At 36.6% G+C, this 27,528-nt stretch overlaps 1 protein-coding gene across 1 annotated transcript; it reads left to right on the top strand.

Moving 5' to 3' along the window:
* The first annotated feature begins 26 nt into the window (after positions 1 to 26).
* Positions 27 to 25,532, top strand: LOC149842071 (cytochrome c oxidase subunit 6a, mitochondrial-like). Its single transcript, XM_089998879.1, has 4 exons — positions 27 to 222; positions 415 to 521; positions 9,371 to 9,413; positions 25,133 to 25,532. Exons 1-4 carry the CDS (start codon positions 96 to 98, stop codon positions 25,171 to 25,173), a joined length of 318 nt encoding a protein of 105 aa, XP_089855005.1. The 5' UTR covers positions 27 to 95; the 3' UTR covers positions 25,174 to 25,532.
* Positions 25,533 to 27,528: the final 1,996 nt, after the last annotated feature.

Raw genomic sequence — 27,528 nt, 5'->3', positions numbered from 1 at the left:
TAACTATCCAGGTCATTTGAGGCTAAACAGCGTTCCCTGATCTCCTCCTGCGTCGAGCAAAAGAGGCGAAGAAGAGGAGGAAGAAGAAGAAAAAGATGGCTCAGTCGATGGTGAGATCGGGCCTCAGAAATCTCTTCCCTGGTCGAGGAAGGATCATCCGCCTTCCATCTGCCAACAACGTCAATAGGAAGTACTCCTCTTCCTCCCTTCACGACGATGACTGTGAGTTTCCCTTCCTTTTTTCCCTCTTCCTCTTTTTTAGATTCGTCTATCGGTTCGTTCTGTGAAAGCGATGGCGTTATAGGGTTTTGAGATGCGGTGATTTTTTATGTTTTCCGTCTGTTTCGTTTTCGTTTTTGTGTGGAAACGTTCGGTTTCTGATTGATAACGGTGGTGGTGGTGGTGGCGGTGAAGATGAAACGGGCAAATGGGAGAAGATAACGTACGCCGGCATCGCGACGTGCTCCGTTCTCGCTTTCTACAACTTGTCCAGGGGCCACGAGCACCCCGATCCCCCTCCGGTAAGTTTTCTCCTGTCTAGGGTTTCGCGGACTGTTCTTTGCGTCATTATGCTGATTTTGTGTTTCAACACGGCTGTTTAGTTTGCTAGGCCTCGTTTTCTGCTGCGATTGGTTGTTGCATTTCTGTGCGTGTGATATCTCTGTGATCACGGTGGTTTTCCGTTCTGTTCTTGAGTTTGGAAGAGACATGGATTTAGGTTATTGCGTTGTTTATGAGGGGTTGTTGTGAATTGCGTTAGTTTCAGTGTTTCCATTATCATTGATTGTTTATTATGGAGGTCTATGATGAAATGTCTGATCCAGACATGTCACTTGTGTAAGTTATATTCTGTGCATGGCTTTCTTTGGAAGCCCATGTATTTTGGTTAAGTTTTCCGACAACATGGATATGAAATTTGTCCAAAGTTTGTATATGATAGCAAACAACTCGTTACATTTTGCTTGCTCGATGGAATTTGTCTTTGGAGTCATTTTGCATCATTACCACCATTTAAAATTAGTTGCTTTCCCTGTTTGGTCCCCAAACACAGCTGAATTAGTCAACTCAGCCACCGGTAGGATCTCCAACCTGCCTCTAATGAGCTATGGGGATTGGAAAAGAGGATCATTTTGGAGTTTTGGTGGCTGCATATTTTGTGCTTTGTCGATAAGTTGAATAAATGGTGGAGAACTCCACAATAAGGTAAACACTGAAAAAAATTAGAATGCAGGGAAAGAATGACTGAAACATGTGGAAAGGAAGGAAGGTTAAGATCTTTTATGCCAATTGGGTAACTAGGAGACAATATTGGGTGAGTTTCAAAAGAAGCAAGAGTGCAACTTGTACCAAACTAGGGTAGTGAAGTGGATGGGATTCTTAATAGAACGTTCAAACTGGACAACCTGATTTAAGATTGGAGAACAAGTAAAGATGGTAAATTGTGCCAAATATTGAGGATCAATGGTGAGAGAGGGGGATCAAAACACAGTTCTTCACCGAGATATTTAATTATGAGGAGATTGAATCGTATTCCATCTGGTGGTAAATGATGGAATGCTTAATAAGGGAGATGGAATGCTATCGAGTCCCATGGATTTCTTCAAGCAAAAATTCCAATCCTCGGGTAGAGAGGGTTATATTTTCTCCAGTCTTCCATTTAATAAGCTTTCATGTGAGCAGAGGAATATATTGGAAGAGTTTACAGAAACTGGAGTCAAGAAGTCCATTTGGGACATTGTGGATCATAAAGTTTTTGGCTTTGACAGTTTACAACAACAACAACAACTACGCCTTCATCCCAAAACAATTGGGGTCGGCGATATGAACCAAAAAAGAAAATCATTCTGGGTCTTCCACATGAATCCTTCTCCTCCAATCATTTCTATCCAATGCTATGTCCTCGGTGAGGTTCAAAGCATTCATATTCTTTCCTATCACCTCCATCCATGTCTTTCTAGGCCTACCCCGACCTCTTTTAACTAATATATTTTCACATTTCTCCATCCTTCTAACTGGAGCATCATTAGGCCTTCGCCGAATATGTCCAAACCACCGTAAACGATTCTCTCTCATCTTATTTTCAATGGGTGCAACGCCTACCTTCTTACGTATCTCCTCGTTCCGAATCTTATCTTTTATTGTATTTCCACACATCCATCTCAGCTACACTCATTTTTTGAATATGATGTCTCTTGGCAGCCCAACATTCCGTACCATATAGTAAAGCGGGCCTAATAGTCGTCCTATAAAACTTTCCCTTCAACCGCAATGGCATTCTACGATCGCACAATACTCCAGTTGCACTTTTCCATTTCATCCACCCAACCTTTATCCTATGATTTACATCTCCATCAATTTCTCCATACTTTTGAATGATAGATCCCAAATATTTGAAACAATCATCCACCGGTATTTCTTGCTCACCAAGATTCACTACACTCCCATCACTACTTCGTTTCTTACTAAACCGACATTCCATGTATTCTGTCTTACTCTTACTCAACTTAAAACCTCTTGCTTCCAATGTCTGTCTCCATAATTCTAACTTAGCATTAACCCCAACTCTAGACTCATCAATCAAAACAATATCATCAGCAAACAACATACACCACGACACATTTACTTGAATTGATTTCGTAAGCTCATCCATCACTATAGCAAATAGGAAAGGGCTTAAAGCAGATCCTTGATGTAACCCAACCGTTATAGGAAAATTGGTTGTCACCCCTCCACAAGTGCGAACATTGGTTACTACTCCTTCGTACATATCCTTAATTATACTAATGTACTTGAGAGAAACACCTTTCTTCATTATTGTCCACCAGAGAACGTCCCTAGGTACTCTATCGTATGCCTTCTCCAAATCAATAAAAACCATATGCAAATCTTTGTTCATCTCTCTATTTCTCTCAATAAGTTGTCTAAGAAGATGTATAGCTTTCATAGTTGATCTTCAAGACATAAAACCAAATTGATTCTCCGATATCATCACAACCTTCTTCAACCTAGACTCAATCACCCTTTCTCAAAGTTTCATAGTATGACTCATGAGTTTTATACCACGATAGTTTGTGCAATCTTGTATATCACCCTTATTCTTATATAGAGGCACCAAAGTACTCTTCCTCCACTCATTAGGCATCTTATTTGTCCGCCAAATCTTGTTAAAAAGGTTTGTCAACCATTCTAAACCTTTCTCTCCCAAGCATTTTCAAGCCTCGATAGGTATACCGTCTGGGCCAACTGCCCTTCTTGATTTCATTTTCTTCAAAGCCTCTGCAATTTCTTTCTTTTGAATCTTGCGCATGAAGTCACGATTCATCTCATGAAAAGGAATTGACAAGTCTCCAAGATCTTGAGCATAACTTTCATTAAATAGCTTATCAAAATAATCTTTCCATCTCTCCTTAATCTCCTCATCTTTGACTAAAACCCTTTGTGTTTCATCTTTGATACATCTAACCATACCCAGATCCCTTGATTTCCTATCTCTCATCTTTGCAAGCCTATAAATATCCTCCTCGCCCTCTTTGGTATCCAACTTGTTATAAACCTCCTTATATACCTTATCCCTCGCGTTCTGAACTACTTTTTTAGCTTCCTTCTTTGCTATCATATACTTCTCCAAATTCTCATTATCACGACTCTTACTTAGATTTTTATAACACTCTCTTTTAACCTTAATAGCTAATTTGACATCCTCGTTCCACCATGATGTATCCTTACCTAGCGGTGCACCGCCTTTAGACTCACCCAATACCTCCTTAGCCACATTTCTCATGCCACTCGCTATCTTATTCCGCATTGATTCTGAATCCTCCTCGAGACACCAATCAGCTTCCTTAACTACCTGCTCTACAAACATTCCCTGTTTAACTCCTTTCAGTGCCCACCACTTAATTCTAGGATCTATCCTATGTCTATCCCTTTTGCGACATTGTCTAATTCTAAGATCTAAAATTAAGACTCTATGTTGTATAGCTACACTTTCTCTCGATATAACCTTACAATCGATGCAACAACCCCTATCTCTCTTTTTAAGTAGGAAAAAATCTATCTGACTCATATTAACCCCACTTTTAAATGTTACTAGGTGAGACTCCATCTTTCTAAACCAAGTGTTTGCTAAGATCATATCATAGGACAAACCAAAATCTAAAATCCTTTATCCACTTTCGTTTCTTTCTCCTATACCATAGCCTCCATGGATACTCTCAAATCCATCCCTACTAATGCCTACATGCCCATTAAGGTCACCGCCGATGAAAAGCCTTTCTCCATAAGATATCCCTTGTACTACTCCATCTAAATCTTCCTAAAATTGACGCTTAATGGAATCATCTAAACCTACTTGAGGTGCATAAACACTAATAATATTAATAATCTCCGAACCTAATACTAATTTAATAAGTAAAATCCTATCACCCTTCCTACGGACCTCAACTACATTATCTATAAACTCACGACTCATAACAATCCCTATTCCATTCCTATTCCTATTTATTCCTGTATACCAAATCTTATATCCCCAAGGTTCTATCACTTTTGCTTTCTCACCTACCCATTTGGTCTCTTGTAAACATAAAATATCAATCTTTCTCCTACACATAACATCTACTAACTCTACCAACTTACCAATTAAAGATCCTATGTTCCAAGTGGCTAGCCTAATTTTATGGTCTTGGACTAACTTCTTTACCCCACCCGTCCAACAAAGTGAGGGAACCCTTGCCTATTTGACACCACATCCGGGCGCCGGTGTGACGCGTCGCTTCCGGGCGACGACCTAGCAACCCTTGCCCATTTATCACTGCCTCCGAGCCTATACAGTACAACGCGTCGCTCAGTAGGGAACGCCCCAACGAAATTCTCATATTGGTTCATATTCATAGGGTATGACTAATTTTTTATGCTGGCTGTCACAGGCCTACCGCAACCCTCCTCCTTTATCCGGGCTTGGGACCGGCAGTGTATAACTAAACAGTTATACACAGGCGGAGTTGGCTTTGACAGTTTACAATTAATTAATATTATCACAGGACTGCAAAGGAGAGGTTACAGAAATGATGTAGGAATTTCATAATAATGGCAAGATATTAGGAAACTCAGCTGGTTGGTTGATATTTTGATCCTAAATGTGTTAGGAAGCGGAACTGGAAGACATTACTGAATATTGCCTGATAGTGATAGTAAATGGTTTGTATAGGACCGTAACAGTGCCCTGGCTTAATGACTGAAGGCAGTTCTAATGGAGATCCTACCCCCTAATGTGCATGCATATGACCCAGGAAAATACATCCAAGAGTGTGTTGTAAATTGTGATAGTCAAAGAAACAATAGACTCAATTGGCAAGGGCAAATAAAAATGTTTTCCTGCTGAAATTGGCTCTGGAGAAAACTTTTTGGCTCGGTTGAGTGGGACTTTTACTATTTTTTTTAGAAGATATGGGGGCTAAGCTGCGGTATTCTTGCTCATCAATGGTGACATGAGGGGATTACTTTTCCTATGTCAAGGGGTTTGAGCAAAGTAACCCAATATCACTGCTGCTCTTTATCATTGCTGGCAAGGGAAGTCTGGATCATGGTTTATCACAGGCATCCGGCTTCCAATTACTCATAGTTTTTTATGATAATCTGATTTCTGGTGTAGGGAATGCAACCCAAATATGATTTTGGTGGTTCGTTCTTAAAGCATTTGTACCAGTGTTATCAAAAATGCGCCTTGAGGTGCAAAAGGCATGCCTTGCTTTGAGGCGCAGCCCTCTGTGCGGCTGTGCCTCAAGGCGCAAGCCTGAGGCACAAACTTTTTTTTTTACAACAAGATTTCTGAGGCATAATCTTCTTGAAACTGGTTATGGCGCCTAGGGATTTGCATTTCTTTAGTTTTTATGAGTAATTATTGGCACTGTTCTTGTAAATGAAATGTTGGCTGCTTCGTTTATGAGTAGGGAATCTATCATGCTCCATTGGAATTAATTTGTTTTCATAGAGCCTAACAACTGTCATTGATTTTGATTTACAGTAGTTTGGATTATTTCCTATGAACCCAGTAGTTGACGATGATTTTGATTTCAACAGCTTGAACTATTTGCAGTTGAATTTTTTGTATTATTTATTTTATAAATCCTAGCATGTTAACGTTAATGTTGTTAAATTTACAACATCTTGATTCTTATTCAGTTGGAATTTCTTTCCATAAAACCCAACATCTTAGTGCTAATGCTGTTTGTATTTTTCTTTTTCATACAGTTTGGATGGCTTGTCAAAAAACCCAGTAGTTAGCGTTAATGCTAGTTTTGATTTCAGCAGCTTGATGTCCTTTGTAAAACTGAATATATATATATATAGTAGTTTTATCTTTATTTTATTTGTGGGTGTTGCTTTTAATCATAACACAATATATAGATGTTTGCTATAAAAGTTATGTTGCTAGAATTTCTGTTGATAAATTCATTATCGATAAAGTGTATCTCTGCTGGAATTTCTGTGGATATAAATCCCTATCGTTAACATGATTGTTGCTGGGATTTCGGTTGAGAAAATCTCTACTGTCAACATGTGTTTCTGTTGAGATTTGCCTTGAAAAAGTCTCTATTGTTTAAAGTATATTTCTGTTGAGATTTTTTGTTGAGAAATCCCTGCTATAACATAAATTACTGCTGAGATTTTTGGTTGAGAAAATCCCTATAGTCAATGTTAAATTCTGTGAGATTTATGTCGAAAAAACCTTAATCTCATGTATTTCCAGTTATTTCAGTTATGTAATCAGTTTCGTAGTATATTACTATATTTTAACTTTTGTTGGTTAATCTCGTATATTTTTCAGTTATCTCAGTTATGTAATCAGTTTTTTAATATATTTTAACTTTTGTTGGTTAATTTCATATATTTTTCAGTTATGTAATCGGTTTCTTAGTATATTTTATCTTTTGTTGGTTAATCTCATATATTTTCCAGTTATGTAATCATTTTTTTTAGTTACTTTTATATGTTAATCTCATATTTTTTAGAATAATCACATATATTTTAACTTTTGTAGGTTAATCTCATATATTTTCCAATTATGTCAGTTATGTAATCAGTTTCTTAGTATATTTTAACTTTTTTTGGTTAATCTCATATATTTTCCAGTTATGTAATCAGTTTTTAGTTACTTTTATATGTTAATCTCATATTTTTTAGTACTTATTTGAGATTTTCTATTTCTTATTGGTTGTTATTTCATCAATAAAGCATTTCTTTATTTATTTGTATTTTTAGATATTTTTTAATTTTTTTTAAAGTTTTCAAAAAAAAATTGTGGCTTACGCTTTACCAAGGTTTTAAAACCCGTGACTCGGAACTCGACTCGTTCTTTATTGACTCGTGACTCGGCGGGTCAACTCGGTGACTCGGACCGGGTTTTGTTAACTTTTGATTTTAAAACAAAGACAATTTATAAATTGTCATTTAAACATATAAAGGTTTGTAGAATGACTTAATTACTAGTTTAATTGATTAATAAGTAAAATAACATCAAGTAAAACTGCTCTTAATTCAAATCCCACATTTACTAAAGAAACTACACAAGCAGGAGCAAGTCTTTCAAGACAATATATAAAGAATGACTTAATTACTAGCTTCAAGAACTTTAATAGCCATGCTCGATCATGGTTTACATCCTGAATATATGGACATAGCTGTTGTGTTGCAGGGCCTCAGAAAATCCTTGCAAATTTTTGGGAACATTGAACTTTATCTTGATATTTGTAAGTGTGTTTCTGATGTAGAGTTGATTGGACCATGCCTTATATATCTGCACATAAATGCATATAAGCTTTGGATAATGAGAATGCTGTGATGTATATATATTATAATGATAAATGTGGGCATTTTATGCTGTTGGTTTTGAATAGGCTGGCTGCCAACTATTGTGTAGGTCTCAGAGATGGTTGCATGAGGGATCAGTTATGTTAGCTGGATTAGTGGATTCACTCTATGTTCATTGAGGGGTACTGGGTTTGATTCCTTACCTGGAGCTACCAAAAGGAATGAATGATGGACATGTGAAATTTGATTGACTTTTACTAATTTTGTGATTTTATATTAAGTTGGTAAGCCTATTGTTATTATGCTATTTGTTCTTTGAAAAATGAACACTTACATATGAAAAAAATGCCCATAGCCTTTGAAAAATGAAAAAAGAAAAAAGTGTCAACTCGAGGCTTACGCCTTGCCTTGGTTTTTGGTGGAGCGCCACGCTACGCCTCAACGCTTTTCACAACACTGATTTGTACTGATGCCTGCCCTGATATGAGGATAAGTACAGTCTGATTAGTTTCGACATGACTGTCAGTGCAAAGTGTAGCCGAACAGGTGTTAGGAAACTCGAACTAGTCTGTTGCCTGTGAAAAATCTTGGTTTATGGATGCAAAAGGGCGACTCATTGGAGGGACCTTGTTGATTGGGCTTCGGAAAGGAGCCAGCTGGTCTGCAAGATACCTTTTTCTAGCAGGCAGGATAGTTTTGATTAGATGCATCCTAAGCGGCATCCCGTTGTATTTCCTGTCTATCAGATCCCTAAATAGGTGGCCATAATTTTGAATAAGATTCTTCAGGATGTAAGGGTACTCATGGTGAGCAGAGGTAACATTCAGTTCTTCTGAATCCTTTAGAGACTGTCAGGATTGAGAGGATCCTTCAATTGAAAGCCACCCTCCTTGCAAAATGGTGGGGCTGAGAATCGGGTATTTAGCAAGGCTTGGCTAGCATGCTGAATCTTTTCAAAGAAATAATCATAATAATATTGGATGGTCTTAAAGATTAAATTCTTTAAGGATGCTTGGCTAAGTTGGGAAACCCCTCTGTCACTTTCCTTGGCCTATTTCACTTGGCCGAAGATAAGGAAGTTATGGTGGGACACTGCTATTAATATTGATTTTTTCCCTCTGATCTACTATAATGAATTTCTTGATGTACCTTTAGTTTTATTGCATTGTGTGTTTTCCTTCATTTCCTTTTTTCCTTATGAGACATGATAGGGACAACAAATTTGAAAGTTAAGTTTTGGTACCATGAAATTGCTTCAGGCTGCTAGTGTTATTGTTAAAAATTGCATCTATGCTGAATGCTTTGGTTTTTTGTAACTGCAAGTATATGTTTCATAAAAGTGGAAATTTTAAATAGTAAATAATAAACTTTTTGTAGCCTTTTAGACATTTGAATTTGCTTAAATATGTCCATACAAATTTGTGTATTGTCTTGGCCAATTTTAAACATTTTGATGTTCTGTAATGGATAGATTTTTTTTAGTTGCTTTGAAACAGAATCAGTGACGGTTGTCAACTAACATGTCTCTAATTTTTTTCTATTCACTGAAATTTACGTGCAGCCATACCCATACTTGCACATTCGTAACAAGGAGTTTCCATGGGGTATGTTTCACATAACTTTATTCTTGTTGTATATATTCACAGCTAGATTCATATTCGCACATGGATATCTCAGCGAGTATGTTTCCCTAAATTGATATGATTCTCACTTTTTTCTGATGTTCTTTTTAAAAAAAAATTGCATTTATGTCGTTCACGTCTATAACATGTTATCCGTATATATTTTGAAGTAAAACTGGTTATCTGTATATTTAACTTGAGCTATGTCTTCGGCTGTTCTGTATAAATATTGATTAAGATAAAAGTGTTGTGAAACCCCTCAGCTCATCCTAAAATTGCAATGACAAATGTCATAGCCACACACCTCGGATATTTTGAAGGAGTTATGGTGTTATAGAGCGGTATTAATGGGAGTCTGTTGTGAGTAAATTACTTCATTATATCATGATAAACATAAAGAATGTATCCATATTTTTAATATTTTTAGAATATAACATAGCTCTTCTCTGAAAGTTATGTTTTCAAATTTTAAAATTTTACTTTTCATGCTAAATGAAAAAAAATTGTTACTTTTTTATGTTCCATGTTTCCTTTTTTTATTTTTTATGATTCCTACGCCTAGAAAGATGACCTCACAATTCCATCAATATCAGCTTTTTCTTTCCTAGGAATTGCTGTCAATAATTCGATTTGGGAAAAAGCATTTGCTTATTTTTCATGTGAATAAGCATGATTAAGGTTTATTTACCTATGGAAACCACATCTTTTTCTTTTCGTTTCACTGGAAAAGTGAGTGAAAAATAAGAACATACCCATTTTTCAAATGTAATCTTTGAGTCCTTATCACTCCCCATGCTATTCAAATTCTTCAGAGGATTTAGATCAGAACTTTGTCAACCTCTCAAACGAGAATTCTATATCTGCTTTCAGGAAATCACAGTGCTGGCTTCTTCGATGTTTTGGGTAGTGATGGTTCCTGATGTGGGATGAGATCCCTAGCCCTCAGTACGGCTATAGTTTTAGGAACATTTGGGGATAGTAGGGTTTTGGGAAGGGTGGCAGTTTCTTGAGAAGGAATTTTTGGTAGAGATGGCCAGAGACAGAGACGAGAAATTGTATTCGTAACCATGGTTGAGACTTCTGAGAGGGTTTGGCAGACATGTTCTTGGCTTTTGAAGAGGGTTTATGTTGAAGAATGTGGATATGAAACATTTTTTATGGGATGTACACGAAATAACATTTATTATGTATGTTTCATGGTATGAAAAGTTGAAAACTTTTTTCCTACAATTTTTTTAAATTGTAAAGAAAAAATTATTAATATCAGCAGACCGGTGACAAGATCAGATCAACCTGTGCTGTTTACAAATTGAAGTTTCCAATCCAAGAAATATCAGATTTTGGCCATTTCATGGATGCACAAAGGAAAAATGTCAGCTTGAATCTGCTTGTGCATTACAAGAAGTGGAGAAGACTTATTCTTAAAAAAACAGTTATTCTGCTCAAGCTAAGTGGACCACATGCTGTCACAATCCACCATTTACAGGTTACCTGCCATTTCTGTGAGCACCTAAAAGAAGCTGGACCTGATAAAGGGTCTCTGAAACATGAATCACCTCTCATCATAAAACTTAATTCTGGCCAAGTGAGCTTGAATAGCTTCTGAAAATTTTTGCATAACCAATAAATTTGTTTAGCATATAGGTACAACATGTTAAAAATAAGTGTATATATATATATATATTTATGTGTATATATATACATGTATATATAGTCATATGTAATATGACTAGTTAGGAACTAAAAATAATTAGGATTAGGTTTTTTGTTTTGGTTTTGAACTAGTCTCTGTGAGCCCCTTCCTCTTTGTGTATAAATATGGGGCAAAGCCCCACTATAACGTGATCAATAAAATATTATTTTTTATTCTTTGTGTTTGCCCCTTTAGTGGGTGTTTGTGTGTGAGCCTATTTTGTGGCTTGTGTATGTTCTTTTAGTGCTTTGGTGGAACTCTTTGAGTGTCCCTGTTATTATTTTGGTGAATATCTTCAGAGGATGTTTCCTTTCACGGTAGCTTGGAAAGCAAGCTGATTTTTTGGTGCATTAGCAAACATACCACTCAAGATTTGGAAGAGATAAGGCCTCTTTTTGCAAAATTTATTTAAGTGCTTGTGAGATTGTTGTGCCCTCTTGGTGGTAGAGTGCTTGTGTATTCACTCTTCATTGGAGGTGCCCTTTTGGTGGTGGAGTGCTCATGTGTTCATGCTTTTCATTAGAGGTGCTTTTCTAATGGTGGAGTGCTCATGATCCTTTTGATTATCTCATCTCTTTCTTCCTCCTCTCTATTTTTTATTCTTTCTCTTAGCCCTTATAAACATGGATGACAATAATATTGTCACCCTAAAACCCATCAAGCTCAATGACAGAAACTTTGTAACATGGGCTTCAATCATGAAACACTTTGTATGGGGAAAAGGGTTGTGGGGATTAATAGATGGGTCGGATTTGGAACCCAAACTAATTCTTACTAGGATAGAAGAAGAAAAAGAAGTATCTCTTACGGAGGCGAAAAGACCAAGGCTATGGTTACGTATGAGAAAAAATTGGAAAGAATGGAAAATGGGGTGTGCCAAGATTATATCTTGGCTCAGTAGTAGTGTCCATATAAAGAAGTGCTCGAGTCTAGCTAAGTTTGAACATGCAAATAAAGCATGATACTATCTTAAGAGAATGTACTCTTAAAGATATTGCCCACATTCGCAACTTTCTAGACAAAGTACGCACTATGACTTAAGGAGGAAAAAGTATTAGAGAATACTTTAGTGAGTTGTCCGACCTTTGAAATGAGTTGGCTCTTCTTGAGCTACAATATCATTGCCCCGAAGATATAGAACTTCGTAAAAAATAAATTGATGGAGAGCATTTCTATCAATTCATCAATGGTCTAAGACCGGAGTTTGAGACTACTAAATCGGCTCTTCTTCGTAGAGGAAAAGGCCCTTCTATTGAAGATACTATTGAAGAGTTAAGTATGAAAGAAAAAAAACTAAAAAAGAAGACATTTAAAGATGATGATGATTCGGTCCTAGCCAAGTCTAGGTCGGGAAACCATGTCCATGCTTATGAACCATCACATTATGGGAGACCAAACAATGATAACTATGGAAAGTAAGACAATGAGTTTGAAAAGAAAAAAATTATTTGCTATTATTGTCATATACCGGAGCATGTCAAGACATATTGTCCTAAACTAAAGAGACCCTATGAAAAGAAAGTAGCATTTGTTGCTCAAGAGTCAAGTGAGCTCAAAGCTACACAAGAATCGACCATTGGGAGCATGTATTTGACTCAACTTGTAGAAGCTCTTCAACCTCTACTCAAAGAAGCTTCATCAATCGGAGTCGCGGTCTCTTCTATTGACATCTCTGATCCTGGTTAATCTATTTGGCCTCTTGACTATGTGCCTCATTTCATATGACATCAAATGGTGATATCTGATCCGAATAACGTAACTCAAGTGGGTCAAACATATTTATTGTCGATGGAACATCGAGATAAAGGAAATAGGAAATTTTGAAAATATTTCAAAAAGATTTTATATTCTAAAAATTAAATATATTCCCAAGTTAAATTTAAATCTCTTATCTGTTTTTCAATTAGCTGATCATGGGTATAATGTTTCCTTCTCTTCTATTGGTTGTCAAGTGCGGGATCGTCAATCAAGGAAGCTGATTAGGAAAGGCCATAGAGAATGATGCTTATACTACATGAATTTTTGGAAATACACAAGAATACTTTTTGTTATAATGTTCATAAACTAGATTTGGATTTATGGCATAAAAGACTTAGCCATCCTAATGTATCCAAAATTCATCACTTTCTAAATATGAAAAAAATTTGTAATCTTGAAAATTTTACATTTGAAAACTGTATTCTTGGTAAAATGAAACGATTGTCATTCTAAGAAAGAACTTTTGTCTCTACATGACCGCTTGAGTTAGACATATCATAGAAACCACAAGAACTTTGTTATTTCAACCCAAGTACTTAAAGAATTTTGGGCTGAAGCAACATTATCTGCAGTTTATCTTATTAACAGATCTCTTTGAAAAATATATTACCTGTTGAAAAACATTTTAAACTTATCCCTGATTATTATAGATTAAGAGTTTGTGGGTGCAAATGTTTTGTTTTCACTGATAAAACTGATAAGCTTTCAACTCGTGTTATTCCTTGTATTTTTTGGGGATATGCAAATAACCAAAAAGGCTATAGATGTTTTGATTTTAAAAATAAAAAATTATATGTTTCAAGAAATGTAACTTTCTTAGAAAAAGAAAAAAAAATTGAATTTGAAAATTCTAAGGGAGTAACTAAGTATTCTTACATGTTGGATGTAATTCCAAAGTTTGATGATTATGATGTTGATCTTGATCAGGAAATCAAAAATGATATAGTGAGTGAAGAATCTCATGGTAATGAGATAAGTAAAGAACAATGTCGAGATCAAAACTGTGTCCAATATTTCTGGCGTAGTAATTTTGAACATCCATGTGCCCTTGAAAAATATACTAATAATGAAGACCATGCAAAGATACAAACTAAAACATCATTCAGAATATCAAAACCCCTTGAAAATTTTGTGTCCTATGAGTCCTTTTCACCTAAGTATCAAGTTTACATTGCGTTGATACATTCTTATATAGAACCCTCAAACTATGCTGAAGCAACGAAACATCCTGAATAGGTAGAATCCATGAGGGTAGAATTAAATGCTTTAGAAAAGGCGAATACCTAGACTGTCCAAGATACACCCTTAGGAAAGAAACCCATAGGTTGTCGATGGGTATACAAGATAAAAACCAAGAGTGATTAAACTCTTGAAAGGTGCAAAGTTAGATTACTTTTCAAGGGATACTCCCAAGAGTATGTGATAGATTATGAGGAAACTTTTGCCCTAGTTGCTAGGATGACCACAGTTAAAATTGTAGTAGCCCTTATTTCTGTAAAGAAATGGCCTATATATCAAATTAATGTTAAAAATGTGTTTATCAATAGAAAATTAGTTGAAGAAGTCTATATGGAAGCACCACCTGGTGTAGTTATTTCTAAGAAAATGTTTCTTCGTTTAGATAAGGCCTTGTATGGCCTTAAACAAGTGCTAAAGGCTTGGTATGACAGACTTAATTATGTTATATTTGATGTTGGATTTCAATCTTGTTTAACTAACATAGCTTTGTTTGTTAAGATTTCTTATGCAAGTGTTATTATTATTCTCATTTATGTGGACAAAATGATCATCAAAGGAGATGACAAACAGAAAGTTGAAAACATTAAAAAGACTTCTCAAAACACATTTTGTAATGACAGATTTGCGGTTTTTAAAGTATATTTTTAGTATAAAAATTGTTTATTTTTTTAAAGGTTATTTACTAACTCAATCTAAATTTGCTTTAGATATTGTTGTCAGGTCAGGTATTTCAGATGATAAGAAGGTTGGCACTCTCGAAGTTGTAAATGTCAAAATAAAGATTGATGATAGGGAACCACTTGAAAATCTAACACCATACAAACAACTTGTCGAGGCTCTGTCATATATCTCAATTACGAGATCTGACATTGTGTCTGCAGTTCACACAGTGTGCTAGTTTAAGCATGCTCCCGCCACTGTTCATATGAGAGCAATTTTGTGTATTATTAAATATATCAAAACTTTTATTTTTTGAGGACTTTTCTTATCTGCTTCTTTCTCCTTAGATTTAATTGCTTACAGGTGATCCAAATAACCGACATTCAACCATTGTTTTTTGTGTTTTTAATTAACTCATTGATTTCATATAGGTGTAAGAAGCAACACAAAGTTTTTTTCTCTTGAATTGAAGGAGAATACCGAGCCATGGCTACAACCACTAATAAGTTGGTCTGGCTAAGGAGATTGCTTAATGACATGGGTGTTTAGAGTAAAAGAGTATCACGATTGTGTTGTGACAACAAAAGTTTCATGTATATTACCAGCAACCGGACCTTCCATGAACAAACAAAACATATTGAAATGGATTGTCATTATGTACAAGAGGAATTCCTACACGACATTATTCCCTACGTTACTTCAGAATATCAATTAAAAGATTTCTTCAGCAAACCTCTTGCTGCTCTTAGATTTCACTTTTTCTTTGACAAGCTTTCGGTTAACGACCATAAGTTTGAGGAGTGTTATATATATATATATATATATATATATATATATATATATATATATATATATATATATATAGGAACTAGAAATAATAACTAGGATTAGGTTTTTTACTTTTTTTTGTTTTGGTTTTGGTTTTGGTTTTGAACTAGTCAAACATAAGTTGACTGGTCAACATAGGGAGTCGTTGGGCTCCCAATGGCTCTATTTGGAGTCATTGGGACCCCAACGACTCTCTATGAGCCCCTTCCTCTTTGTGTATAAATATGGATCAAAGCCCCACTACAATGTATGCTTTCTTGCATAGTGTTGATCAATAAAATGTTGTTTTTTATTCCTTGTGTTTGCCCCTTTAGCGGGTGTTTGTGTGTAAGCCCATTTTGTGGCTTGTGTATGTTCTTTTGGTGCTTTTGTGAAACTCTTTGAGTGTCTACTTTGTTATTTTGGTGAATATCTTCGGAGGACCTTGTTTTCTTTCACATCTACTTTCAATGTTGTGTCCTTTGACTTTCAGTGCAAACTGGGTATTGACCTTTTTATTGACAACAACAACTATGTGAAGCATCTAGCTCTAGGAGAAATCCTCCATCCCCATAAAATATATTTCGGAAACAAGATTACCTACAAAAGATGTTCAATTTCTTTATGAAATAAACTTGGTCTTTATGTGCCTAGGTGACCCTTAGCCATAGGCATAGATTAATGCCTAGTTTAGGTTCTGGGAAATGTTTTTTTTTTCTTTTACATATATGAAAGAAAACATAAACAATAACAGTCTACTATGGAAAGCAACACATAAACAATTTAAAGTCATGCTTTGAGTTCATAAAATTCATATAATAGAATGGAATCATCAAGGTTCCATGAATATACAACAATCTAACTGATAATATTATAGATCAACATGAAGCTACCAACAGATAAACAAATATTTAACATTAATATGAAAGGAGTTAAAAAATGAATCATAATAAGTCACGATTTTCCAAAACCTAGTGTTTATTCTAAAGATGTTTTCTATATCTTTTCAGATTTATGCATGAGTCCACCCAAGGAGTCCAATCAACTGGGTTTCACCTAGTCTCTCACATTTAAGTTTGTAGATAACATATCTCAAAATTCTGTCTACCAGTGTGTCTTTTTGGGAAACCCAAGTTGATTAGTCTAAAGATCAAGTCCTCTTTTCCCTTAAGAAGAAAGTAACTGGTTTCATTGAAAATTTTTCTGTTTTGATGTGTTTCTCTTGTTTGATAGTTGTAATGAACAATAAATCATTACATACAAACTGCCTCTTATCTGAAAAATAAACAAGCAAAGAAACAACCGAATAGAAAATGGCTAAACCATCATTTAATTGGACAGATGGCCAGCCACCACTGCCTCACACAACTGTCACATATAATCAAGACTGGTTCATGTTTATTTCCATTGAAATGTTATGACTAATTTTGCCATTAGTAAAGACACTAGGTGTTCTTGCTGGAAAGTTTATGATAATGTATCTGTAATGGGCTTAGTTGTCAAAAGCTGCACCTAGGCTCTGCCTAGGCGGGCTAGGCGCAGGGCCACCTCCTAGGCTTATGGGTCTAGGCGGTAGGGCTCTGTTTTTCGACCTAGGCTGCTTAGGATGTCCCCACCTAAGCTGCAGGGATATGGTTGTTATTTTTTTTTTGTCTCCTTTTTTTTTCTCCCACCTCAAAAGCTTTCTTTTTTTATTTTCTCATTTTCTTCTTTTTCTTTTGCTTTTCTTTTTTACCTTCTTTTTTTCTCTTTTTCTTCTTCCTCCTCCTGTCACCTGTCCAGCTTCTCTTCTTCTTCTCCTTTTTTTTTCCTTTTTTCGCTTTTCAATTTTTTCTTCCTCATCTCGCCCCTCCACTCTTCTTTTTTCCTTTTTCTCCCTTTTTATCTTTTTTTATTTTTGTTGTTTACATGTATGCATGTGTTTTTGACACACACACACACACGTATATATATACATATAATCTGTTTTTTCAGTTATCTATCTATATATATGGTTAATCTCACATTAAACTAATTGTGTTTAGCATTAGATGAATTCAACCTTATTAAAATAACTAAAATACCTTTAAAAGAATGCATTTTTAAAAATACATGATTATTTTTTGAGGTCAAAAAGGTAATTTTGATATATTCATAAAGTTATTTTTTTGGAAAAGGTGTTTGACTTTTCGATTCTCTCTAAGTTCAAAAGACCTATAATGCTCATAAAAGTAAGTGTCCATTTTAAAAAATATCATTCTTTTAATTGTTTTTTAGTCATTTTAATAAGATTGAATCCATTTAATGTTAAACACAGCTAGCTTAATGCTAGATTAACCCATATATATATATATATATGTATATATATTAGAACGGGATTCATCCTATCCCCTTTTTCTTTAAGTCACTGTTAAGACTGAAAAAGGTGCAGGATCCGACCCGATCCATGTCACCGTCCATGTATGTAAACCATGTATTTAGTTATCGGGTTTGGATATACCAGACCCGACCCATAGTGTAATGTAACATTAAATGCATGTTTAGGTCACGATTTCTTTTACAGAAATCGTGACAGCCGCAGTCGATATCTCTCCTTCTCTCCCTCTCTCTTTCTCTTCTCTTTCTCAATACAGGAACAAAAGGGAAAACTTACATGGTATCAGAGCTAAGATCCAGCTAAGGGTTGAAGTGGATTCCGAAGGTGCGGCAAATCAAGGTTTGAGGTCTATTCCTTCCTTCATTTCCTTCAGTTTTTTTTTCCACGATTCCTTCATTTTCTTCAGTTTTTTTTCACGATTTCAATCTCCACCTTCTTTTTTTTTCTACCACGATTCCTTTACCGTTTTTCATTTTTTTCCCAAATCTTCCTTTAGTGGATTCACATCTCACTTGAATCCCTAATCTGCCCATTTTTCAAATCTTCTCTTAGTGGATTCACATCTCACGTGAATCCCTAATCTGTTCACGCAGGATTCACGTCACGTGAAGCCCTATTTTGTTCACGCAGGATTCACGTGAACGTTGTTCATCAAAAGGTCGTGAATTTCACGTGAATCTACTTCACGTGCATATTCTTTCTTATTCAGGTCTCTTTTCCTGCATAACCCCAGTTGACATATAATCTGGGATTCCAAAAAAAAAAGTTTCTTTTGTTGTCCGGCCTGCTGTGCGACAGTTCATTTCTTTGCTCTCTTTTGACTTTTCTCGTATCATTTGAGTTACGAGTGGTGAAAACACAGTTTTTCTTCTGACAGTTCTGACAGCTCCTGGTCGTTTATCTTTGATTTACTCAGCGCAAAAAAAAAGGCGATCAGCAAACCTCTCTGACTGCAGACTGAGCACTCTGTGAATACTCCAAAAAAAAAGGGGTTTCCTTTCTTATTACAACTCCTTTTTCATGGATCTTCATTCCTCTTCATCCAATCTTTCCTCAAGTTTTCTCACTCAACTCGTTTCTGAAAAGTTAACTACCTCAAACTTCTTGATTTGGAAGAGACAAATCATTCCTTTTATAAGGAGTCAAGGTCTCTTAGGTCACCTTAATGGAACCACTCCCGTCCCACTCGAATTTGTTACGAGAGAAGAAAAAGATGACAAAGGAGTAAGTTCAATTGTGTATGTCAAGAATGTTGAGTACCTCAACTGGGAAATGAAAGACCAATCAGTGGTTGCATACATAACTTTCACCTTGTCCCAAGAGGTCCTTGTTGCCATTCCCGACAATTGTACTGCTCTACAACTTTGGGAAAAATTGGTTCAAACATATTCACAAGTTTCGCAGGCGAGAATGGTTTTTCTCAAGAGGGAATTCCAGATGTTGAGAAAAGATTCCATGACCATCATGGAATATCTGAACAAGATGAAGACTATCACAGACCAACTTGCAGTTATAGGATGCGCGGTGAGTGACAACGATATGGTACAACAGACTCTGAGTGGATTGGGATCCGACTACAACATGATCGTCACTTCCCTATTGTGTCTTCCTGCCCTTCCTACCTTTGATGAGTTGCGAGCAAAATTAATTCAGTATGAGATGACTCTGAAAGGGTTCTCTGAGGAATCTCACGTTCACACAAATTCTCAGGAAGTTTTTGCCACAGGGGTAACTTATGGTAGAGGACGCGGACGAGGAGGACAAGGTCGAAGTGGACACGGAGGGCGTGGTTTGCTTCCCATTCCAAATATGTTAGCTCATGCGCACGGGTCAAGATCCATTCCTACCTGCTTCCTTTGTAACAAAAAGGGACATATCAAGGCGAATTGTTGGCATAATCCAGATAATAAAGGAAATGGTCCACAGACAGAAAACAAAAGGAAGTTCTCAAGCAGTGGGGAGATTAAAGATCTGCTGATATCTGCCTTGTCAGAGCTGAAATTGAAGCAGAGCGATGAAGGCACCTGGTTTGTCGACTCAGGGGCAGCGACTTATGTAACAGGTGATGCATGTAAGATTTCTAATCCCATTCCTTATTTTGGAAAAAGTAAGATTGTTACTGGAGATGGATCCCACCATCCTGTTTCTCATGTTTGGAAAACTGTCATTCCCATGTCAAATTTCACTCTTACTCTTTCTGACGTTCTTCATGCTCCTGACATTAAGAAAAATATTGTCTCTGTTTCCAAACTTATTAATGATAATAATGCTTCAGTTGAATTCACTCTCTTCTCTGTGCAGGTCAAGGACCTTCGCACGAGGGAAATATTCGCTGAAGGAAAGAGACGAGACAATATGTATGTCTTTGAAGAAGCTCCTTGTCATGATGTCCGCCCTGTCCACCTGAATTCAGAGTCTTCATTAGAGTCGTGTTCATCCTCTTCTGCTAATGTTTTTAGTATTTCTGAATGTAATAAGCCATTCTTATGGCATAGTCGATTAGGACATTGTGGGGGTCATTTCATTGAGAAACTTGTATCTAATAATCGCATTCCAAAAGAAACTCTAAATAGGGATGAGAACAGTCACAAATGTTTCAGTTGTCTTTCCTGCAAGAGTCATGTATTGCCTTTTCATTCCATTAATAAGAGAGCTTCAAAACCTTTTGAGATAATCTGTTCTGATGTATGGGGACCTGCCCCAGTTGCCTCTGGATCTGGGAGCAAATACTATCTAATCTTTGTTGATAGCTACTATACTCGATACACTTGGATATATTTCATAAAAAATAAGTCGGAAGTCTTCTCTTTGTTTCAAAATTTTCTTTCCCTTGTCAAAAATCAATTTTCTGAGTCCATTCAATTTTTCCAATGTGATGGAGGTGGGGAATTCTCATCCCGTGATTTTATCTCTTTTCTTCAAAGTAACGGAATAGGAAGAAGGGTGTCTTGTCCTCACACCCCTCAACAAAATGGAATTGCTGAACGAAAACACATGCATATAGTTGAAAGTGCCATGAGTATGCTTTGACAGCAATCTTCCCATCAACTTATGGACAGAAGCTTTCCATTCTGCCGTGCATGTGATAAACAGACTGCCTATGGTTATTCTAGAAAATAAGTCTCCTTATCACTATCTTTTTGGAACTTATCATAGTTATTATGATCTGCGTGTTTTTGGATGTGTTTGCTATGTGCATATCGATCAGTCCCTGAGAAACAAGTTTCAAGACAAATCCAAAAAGTGCAGATTTGTGGGATATGCAAATGACTACAAAGGATATAGGTGTTATGATCCCACCAACAAATGTATCAGAACCTCAAGAAATGTTGTCTTTGATGAACAAAATTTTGATCACGGAGCTGACACAACAAATATGTCACCTGAAATTTACTATCCTTGGCTAAGCTCAGAACTTTTTGCTGGCTCCAATGAAACATGTTCCTCAGATTGCGTGCAACAAGAAGAAGAGGTCTTTGAGGACACTGGGACGTCGGGGTCACAGAATGTCGAGGAAGTACCGGGCAGATACAAAGGCATTGTCTATTCCAGATAGAAACCGACAACATCAAGCCTTTTAGATCATGTCTCAGTCGCCAATTCTACTCCTTCTAATACCCTCGCAATCAGAAAATCAAATCGCATACGCCATCCTATTGACAGGTGGGTTAGTTATAACAACTTCTCCTTGGATTTTCAACTGTTTTTAACTGCCATCAATAAGGATAAAGAGCCCATCATGTATTATCAGGCAGCAGCTTCTATGAAATGGGTAGAAGCCATGAATGATGTATTGCAAGCCTTGCATGAATGTGGAACATGGGAAGTTGTTCCCAGACCACCTGACAAAAATGTTGTCGGATGCAAATGGGTCTACAAAATCAAGTACAAGTCAGATGGAACCATTGAACGATATAAAGCAAGGCTTATAGCAAAAGGATTCACACAAGAAGCAGGGCAAGACTATGATGAGACTTTTAGTCCGGTTGTAAGAATGGGAACGATTCGAATTATCATTTCCCTAGCTGTTGAACATGGATGGAAGTTGAGTCAACTTGATGTAAAAAATGCATTCTTACATGGGGATTTGAAGGACGAGGTATACATGGAACAACCCCCTGGATATCAAGAACAAAATTGTAAAACCCATGTATGCAGGTTAAAAAGAGCCATCTACGGCCTGAAGCAAGCATCTCGCTCTTGGTTTGATAGCTTCTCATCAGAGATTCAGAAACATGGATTTTCATGTTCCATGCTGGACCACTCATTATTTATTTTTAAAAGCCAGTCTGTGACTACTCTATTATTAATTTATGTCGATGATATTATCATCACAGGAAACTCTGCGGACCACATCCAAAAAATAAAAGACTTATTAGGTCAAAGGTTCAAAATGAAAGACCTTGGAGTTCTACGTTATTTCCTTGGTGTAAAAGTTGACAACCAGGCTCATGGATTGACACTCACTCAACACAAGTACACCGTAGATGTTCTCAGCAAGGCAGGCATGAAAGTCTGCAAACCTCTAGGAACTCCGAGTGTACTTCATCAAAAACTTAGCGCTCATGATGGAGATCTGTGTGATGATCCCACCAGGTATCGCAACATAATAGGAATGTTACAATACCTCACATTTACTAGACCTGATATTGTCTATTCAGTCAATCAAGTGTCTCAATTTATGCATGCGCCACGTACTTGACATATGGAAGCGGTCAAGAGGATCATTAGATATCTGAAAGAGACTATTGGGGATGGATTGATATATTTACCACAGTCCCATGGCCAAAACAAGCACGAAATTACTGTATATTGTGATGCAGACTGGGCAGGAGATCCCGACGAAAGAAGAACTACATCAGGATATTGTGTCTTCATTGGAAGAAATTTAGTCTCTTGGAGCAGCAAAAAACAAAAAGCTATAGCTAGATCCAGCACTGAGGCTGAATATAGATCCATGGCTGCTGCCACTGCCGAAGTCACATGGATCAGGCATCTTCTAATTGAAGTAGGAGAAAAGATCTCCCACACTACCTTGCTCTGTGACAATCAAAGTGCTATCAATATGTCATTCAATCCAGTACATCACAGTCGTGCCAAGCACATTGAGATCGACCAACACTTTGTGAGGCAGAAGGTTGAAAAAAAAGAGATTGAACCTGAGTTTGTCAGTACTGAAAGACAGGTTGCAGACATATTTACCAAAGGGTTAACCAAGGATCGCTTTTGGATGCTTAAAAGCAAGTTGTTCATGGTCCAAAACCATGATCAACTTGAGGGAGGGTGAAAAAGGTGCAGGATCCGACCCGATCCATGTCACCGTCCATGTATGTAAACCATGTATTTAGTTATCGGGTCTGGATATACCAGACCCGACCCATAGTGTAATGTAACATTAAATACATGTTTAGGTCACGATTTCTTTTACAGAAATCGTGACAGCCGCAGTCGATATCTCTCCTTCTCTCCCTCTCTCTTTCTCTTCTCTTTCTCAATACAGGAACAAAAGGGAAAACTTACAAAGACCCCTCCAAATATCAAAGTTTTAGGTGTTTTATGCTCACTTTGAACCATTAGATGTGTTTATCAATACTTATTTATTGAGAAACAAGCTTTGTTTCAAATTGATTTGATGTAAAAAATGTGAACATCTTATCATGGAATTTTATTTTTTTACCTCTTTAAAATACACATGAGCATAAAGATGCTTAATCAATTACATGTTTTCCATTAAGCAACAATCATAAACACATCTAACAGTTAAGATCAAATATAAAACATCAGCTATGATTTTTTGGAGGGTCCTACCAATGACCTAATGAAACAGGTGCAGGTTTGTATGTATGTATATAGAGTAATAGGATGGTGTGTCTCAAGGTTTGGTGTATGTTCAATATTATGCAATTTCATAATTTTGCGACATGTTACACTGAATGACACACTTCATCCATAGTTACAATAATATGTTTGTTACTAAATTTAACTATTTATTGTAAAATTTTTACTTTTCTTTGTGTTTTATTTTTTTGGTCCCGCCTAGGCCGACTAGTCTCGCCTAGACCTTGACTAGTCCTTTTAAACCTCGACCTCGAGTAGTCCTTCCGCCTAGGCTATGACTAGTGCTTTTGACAACTAAGGTAATGTGAAGGAATTTGTGTTTAGATGAATTTCTGGCTTTCCCCCTGCCCTGGTTGGAGTTGACTGGAGAGAAAGTTATGACATTTACTTGAGTTTTTAACAATTTAGTTATCGTAGTAAGGTGGCGTCAACTTTGTTTAATCACTAATGATATGTTGCTGAAGGCTTGTGTGTCTATCCATAATAAAAGCACCAGACTGAATGAAGCTATGACTTAAACCTGTTGCTGAGAGACAATGGAACAATTTTAGTTCCTATTTTGCACAAGATTTTGTTTTCTTGGTCATATCAGATACTTTTGTTAGGTAAAAATGGTAACCAAAGTCTTTGTTATTTTTGGAATATGATGGGATTTGAATTTGTTGGTGCAATTGAGAGAATTTATCTATCTATTATGAGCTTCCGTGTTAGAAATAACAGTTGAAGATGGTTCAAAACTCAAAAGTCATACACAGAGAGCTTTGTTTGCAAAGACTGCACTTAAGATAAAGAAGTGCTGGTTCAACTTGGTCCATATATAAAAAGTATATACAATTTGAGGCAGTGTGGATCATGTGATAGGAAAACTCTTTTCTGATTTTTGTGCTGCTGTTCTCATTCAGAACAATTTGGACTGTGAGGAAGCTGATACAGGGTATGCATAATTAGTGTTCTTGGACTGATATTGGTATCTCATTGTCCACAGTGAAGCAGCTAGTCTTGACCATTCGTGACATTATACATCCTTTTTATTCCTTTTCCCTGGCTGTCTTTTAGTAAGTTTTGTATATAGGATAGGCATAATGCTGTGTTCTTTTTAATGATTTTGTGGATTTGTTGACACTGTCATTACTTCATACTACATGGTTAGTTTTCAAGTTTGTAAGGGATTATGCAGAAACTTTGTGAGAATTCTTTATTGATTGTATTTTTGTAAAAAAAAATCCTTTCTTGCCATACCTACAGTTAGAAATAAAACCTTGAAGCTTTCTGAAGTGAATTTGGTTTTATACATTTGTTTCTGATGTGATCACCAGTTTGAGTTAACGGTCTTGGCATAATGTCCTGCAGGTCCTGATGGCCTCTTCGAGACTAAGCACTCTGAGCATTGATATCCTTTTCCTTTGGATCTTTCTCCTGAACAGACTTGCCTGGTTGGATTGAGAATGTTATTGCCAACTGCTATTTTCTTTTGTGACAAAGCAATAAATAATTTTGATTGTTATGAGACTTGGTCCTGAGCCATGGTTGTGTGCAATCAAAGACCAACTTGTTAGTTGGGGGACAACTTTAGGATGGTCTCCTTGTTAATCATAAAGACTTTTCTTTCATCATATGTTTCCTGTAGTATTGCCTTCCTCTTTTTCTATGTTTTGTTCACCCGCTATTTCCCATGTTTGGACCATTGTTCAGCAGCCTGACATTGAATTTCTGGAAATTACAGGAATTGCTAATTTATCCTGCCCAAAAAGGACTTATTGGTATTAGCTTTTAATAATACCAAGTAAAAAAGTTGGTTGGTTATATTTTTGGAACTATATATTATCGTTCCTCTTCTTCTACTACTAAATGAACTGCCTGGAAGGCTAAAACCTTTAGTCATTTGCCTATTTATTAAGTTGTCACTGTCAATGATGCAAGGTCAAGAACTTTGTCTCTTTACTAGTAATCATGGTTCTCTCTCTCTCTCCTGTTCAGCGAGAGCGAGGCGCTCCCCCACCACCCGGCATCAGTCGGTGAGGAGGATGACGTGGAAGTCTGGAGCTCACAGGAAATAAAACTTTTTGACAAAAAATAGTGGTTACTGGGATTTTGTTAGACGAAGTGCTGGAAAACCACTGGATATATAGATTTCTGGTGAATCACACTGTTTTCCGGTGATGCCGTTCATTCCTTCATTTCTTCACTTTCTTTTCCCATCGGGTTGCTTCGTTCTTTGATCGCGGCAGTTTTTAATGTTTTGGACAGAGTATTAATGGTCCTGACAAAGGTTTTTGAATACTCGGGAAAGGAGGACTACATATGGGGAACGAAGAGCAAGGGGGGAAAAACCTGCCTATTTGATAACACATTTTCATCTTCTTTTCGTGATCCTTGATCAAGCAAATCTAGGTTTTCAAGGGGGGGGGCGCATTTTAATGAGTTCTTAAAAGGGCAACTGATCGTTCTTTCTAAAATCCATCAGTTTCTCGCCTTACGTTTCTACATTTTATGAAGTTCTCTGCTTGCAATTTCACGTTCAGAAATTCAGATCGTCGCTTTCATCACCCGAATGTTTCTTGTGTTGAACGTTTTGGCGATTCTTGCGTTCCGAGCTTTCTTCCCTGACCTTATCATATAGGCTATAAAAATCTTATTTTTCATGCCTGAGATAGAGTTTCTGCTTCACGCCTCTTGAGTCCGGGAGAGAAAATTAAGTGTTTTTTTTTTTTTGCCTTTCTCTTTTTTCGACTACAGATTCTAAAATAATCTTATTCTTTTTTCTCTAGATTTTAGAAAAATCACTAGATATCAAAAGATAAGAATAATTTTCTTTTTCTTTTCTTCGATAATCAGGTTTTCACTGGAAATAAAAAGCAAAAAGTCATTTTCAAATTAATAAAAATTAGGAAAAGAAACGTTTCCAAGAAGATATTATAGAAATTGAAGAAACAAAACATGTAAAATGGTGGGTGAATTGATTCATAAGATCCAAAATGATGAAATCCGATCCAAGTCCAAGTTGTCCGCACATTGTCATCAAACAACGGACATTTGAAACACAACATCTGAGTATGGTCAAAACAAATATTGGACTTGGTACAATTGTTACGGAACGAAACGAACCAGTGTTCTGTCCATTTTTTTGGTTCATTTCGTCCAATCCTGGACAAGCCATCAAACAAACCCTAAGGAATGTTACGCTTCCTTTATCTACTCTCTTTGCCACAAGGTCGAAGTTGAGTATACTCTCTAGTATGCAGGGTTGGACTTCAAAGATTTTGCCAATTAGTGGCTAGTCAATTTGCAGTCGGTGACCAATGGGTTCCCCGCTTGTTTGGCAGGAGCAGTTAGTTCACTTCACCTTGTGTTGGGACGTTGCAAGTTCAATGGTATGGTTGTATGACTGGTAGGGTCCGCCTAACCCCAGCTTTCTCTGTCGAAAAAAAAAAATTGCTGTCGGTGATTGAAGGGTTTTTCACTTGAATTATCTATTAAAAAAAAACACTTGAGGGTTCGAGGAAGCGTTTGGACTAATTATCTGCTACCCCTTTGTTGAAGATACTTGATACAATGTTGGATCTTTGGCTTAGCAACTTATCTGGAGCATGATCTTTAGATGGTCGGTCCTAAATTGCCCAGTAAGCAAAAGGTACCAGCTATTGGGGATGTCAATGTTTCGGTTTTTTTTTTTCAGTTGGATGTCTGTGCGAATCTGATTCTTTTAGTCAAATCTGTTAAAGGGAATCAAATCTGATTGAAAAAGA

Source organism: Nuphar pumila, chromosome 3 (assembly GCF_984573655.1).
Source record: "Nuphar pumila chromosome 3, dmNupPumi1.hap1.1, whole genome shotgun sequence".
In the NCBI taxonomy this organism is placed as follows: domain Eukaryota; kingdom Viridiplantae; phylum Streptophyta; class Magnoliopsida; order Nymphaeales; family Nymphaeaceae; genus Nuphar; species Nuphar pumila.
The sequence above is the reverse complement of the archived record's forward strand: the minus strand, read 5'-3'. Positions and strand labels throughout refer to the sequence as shown.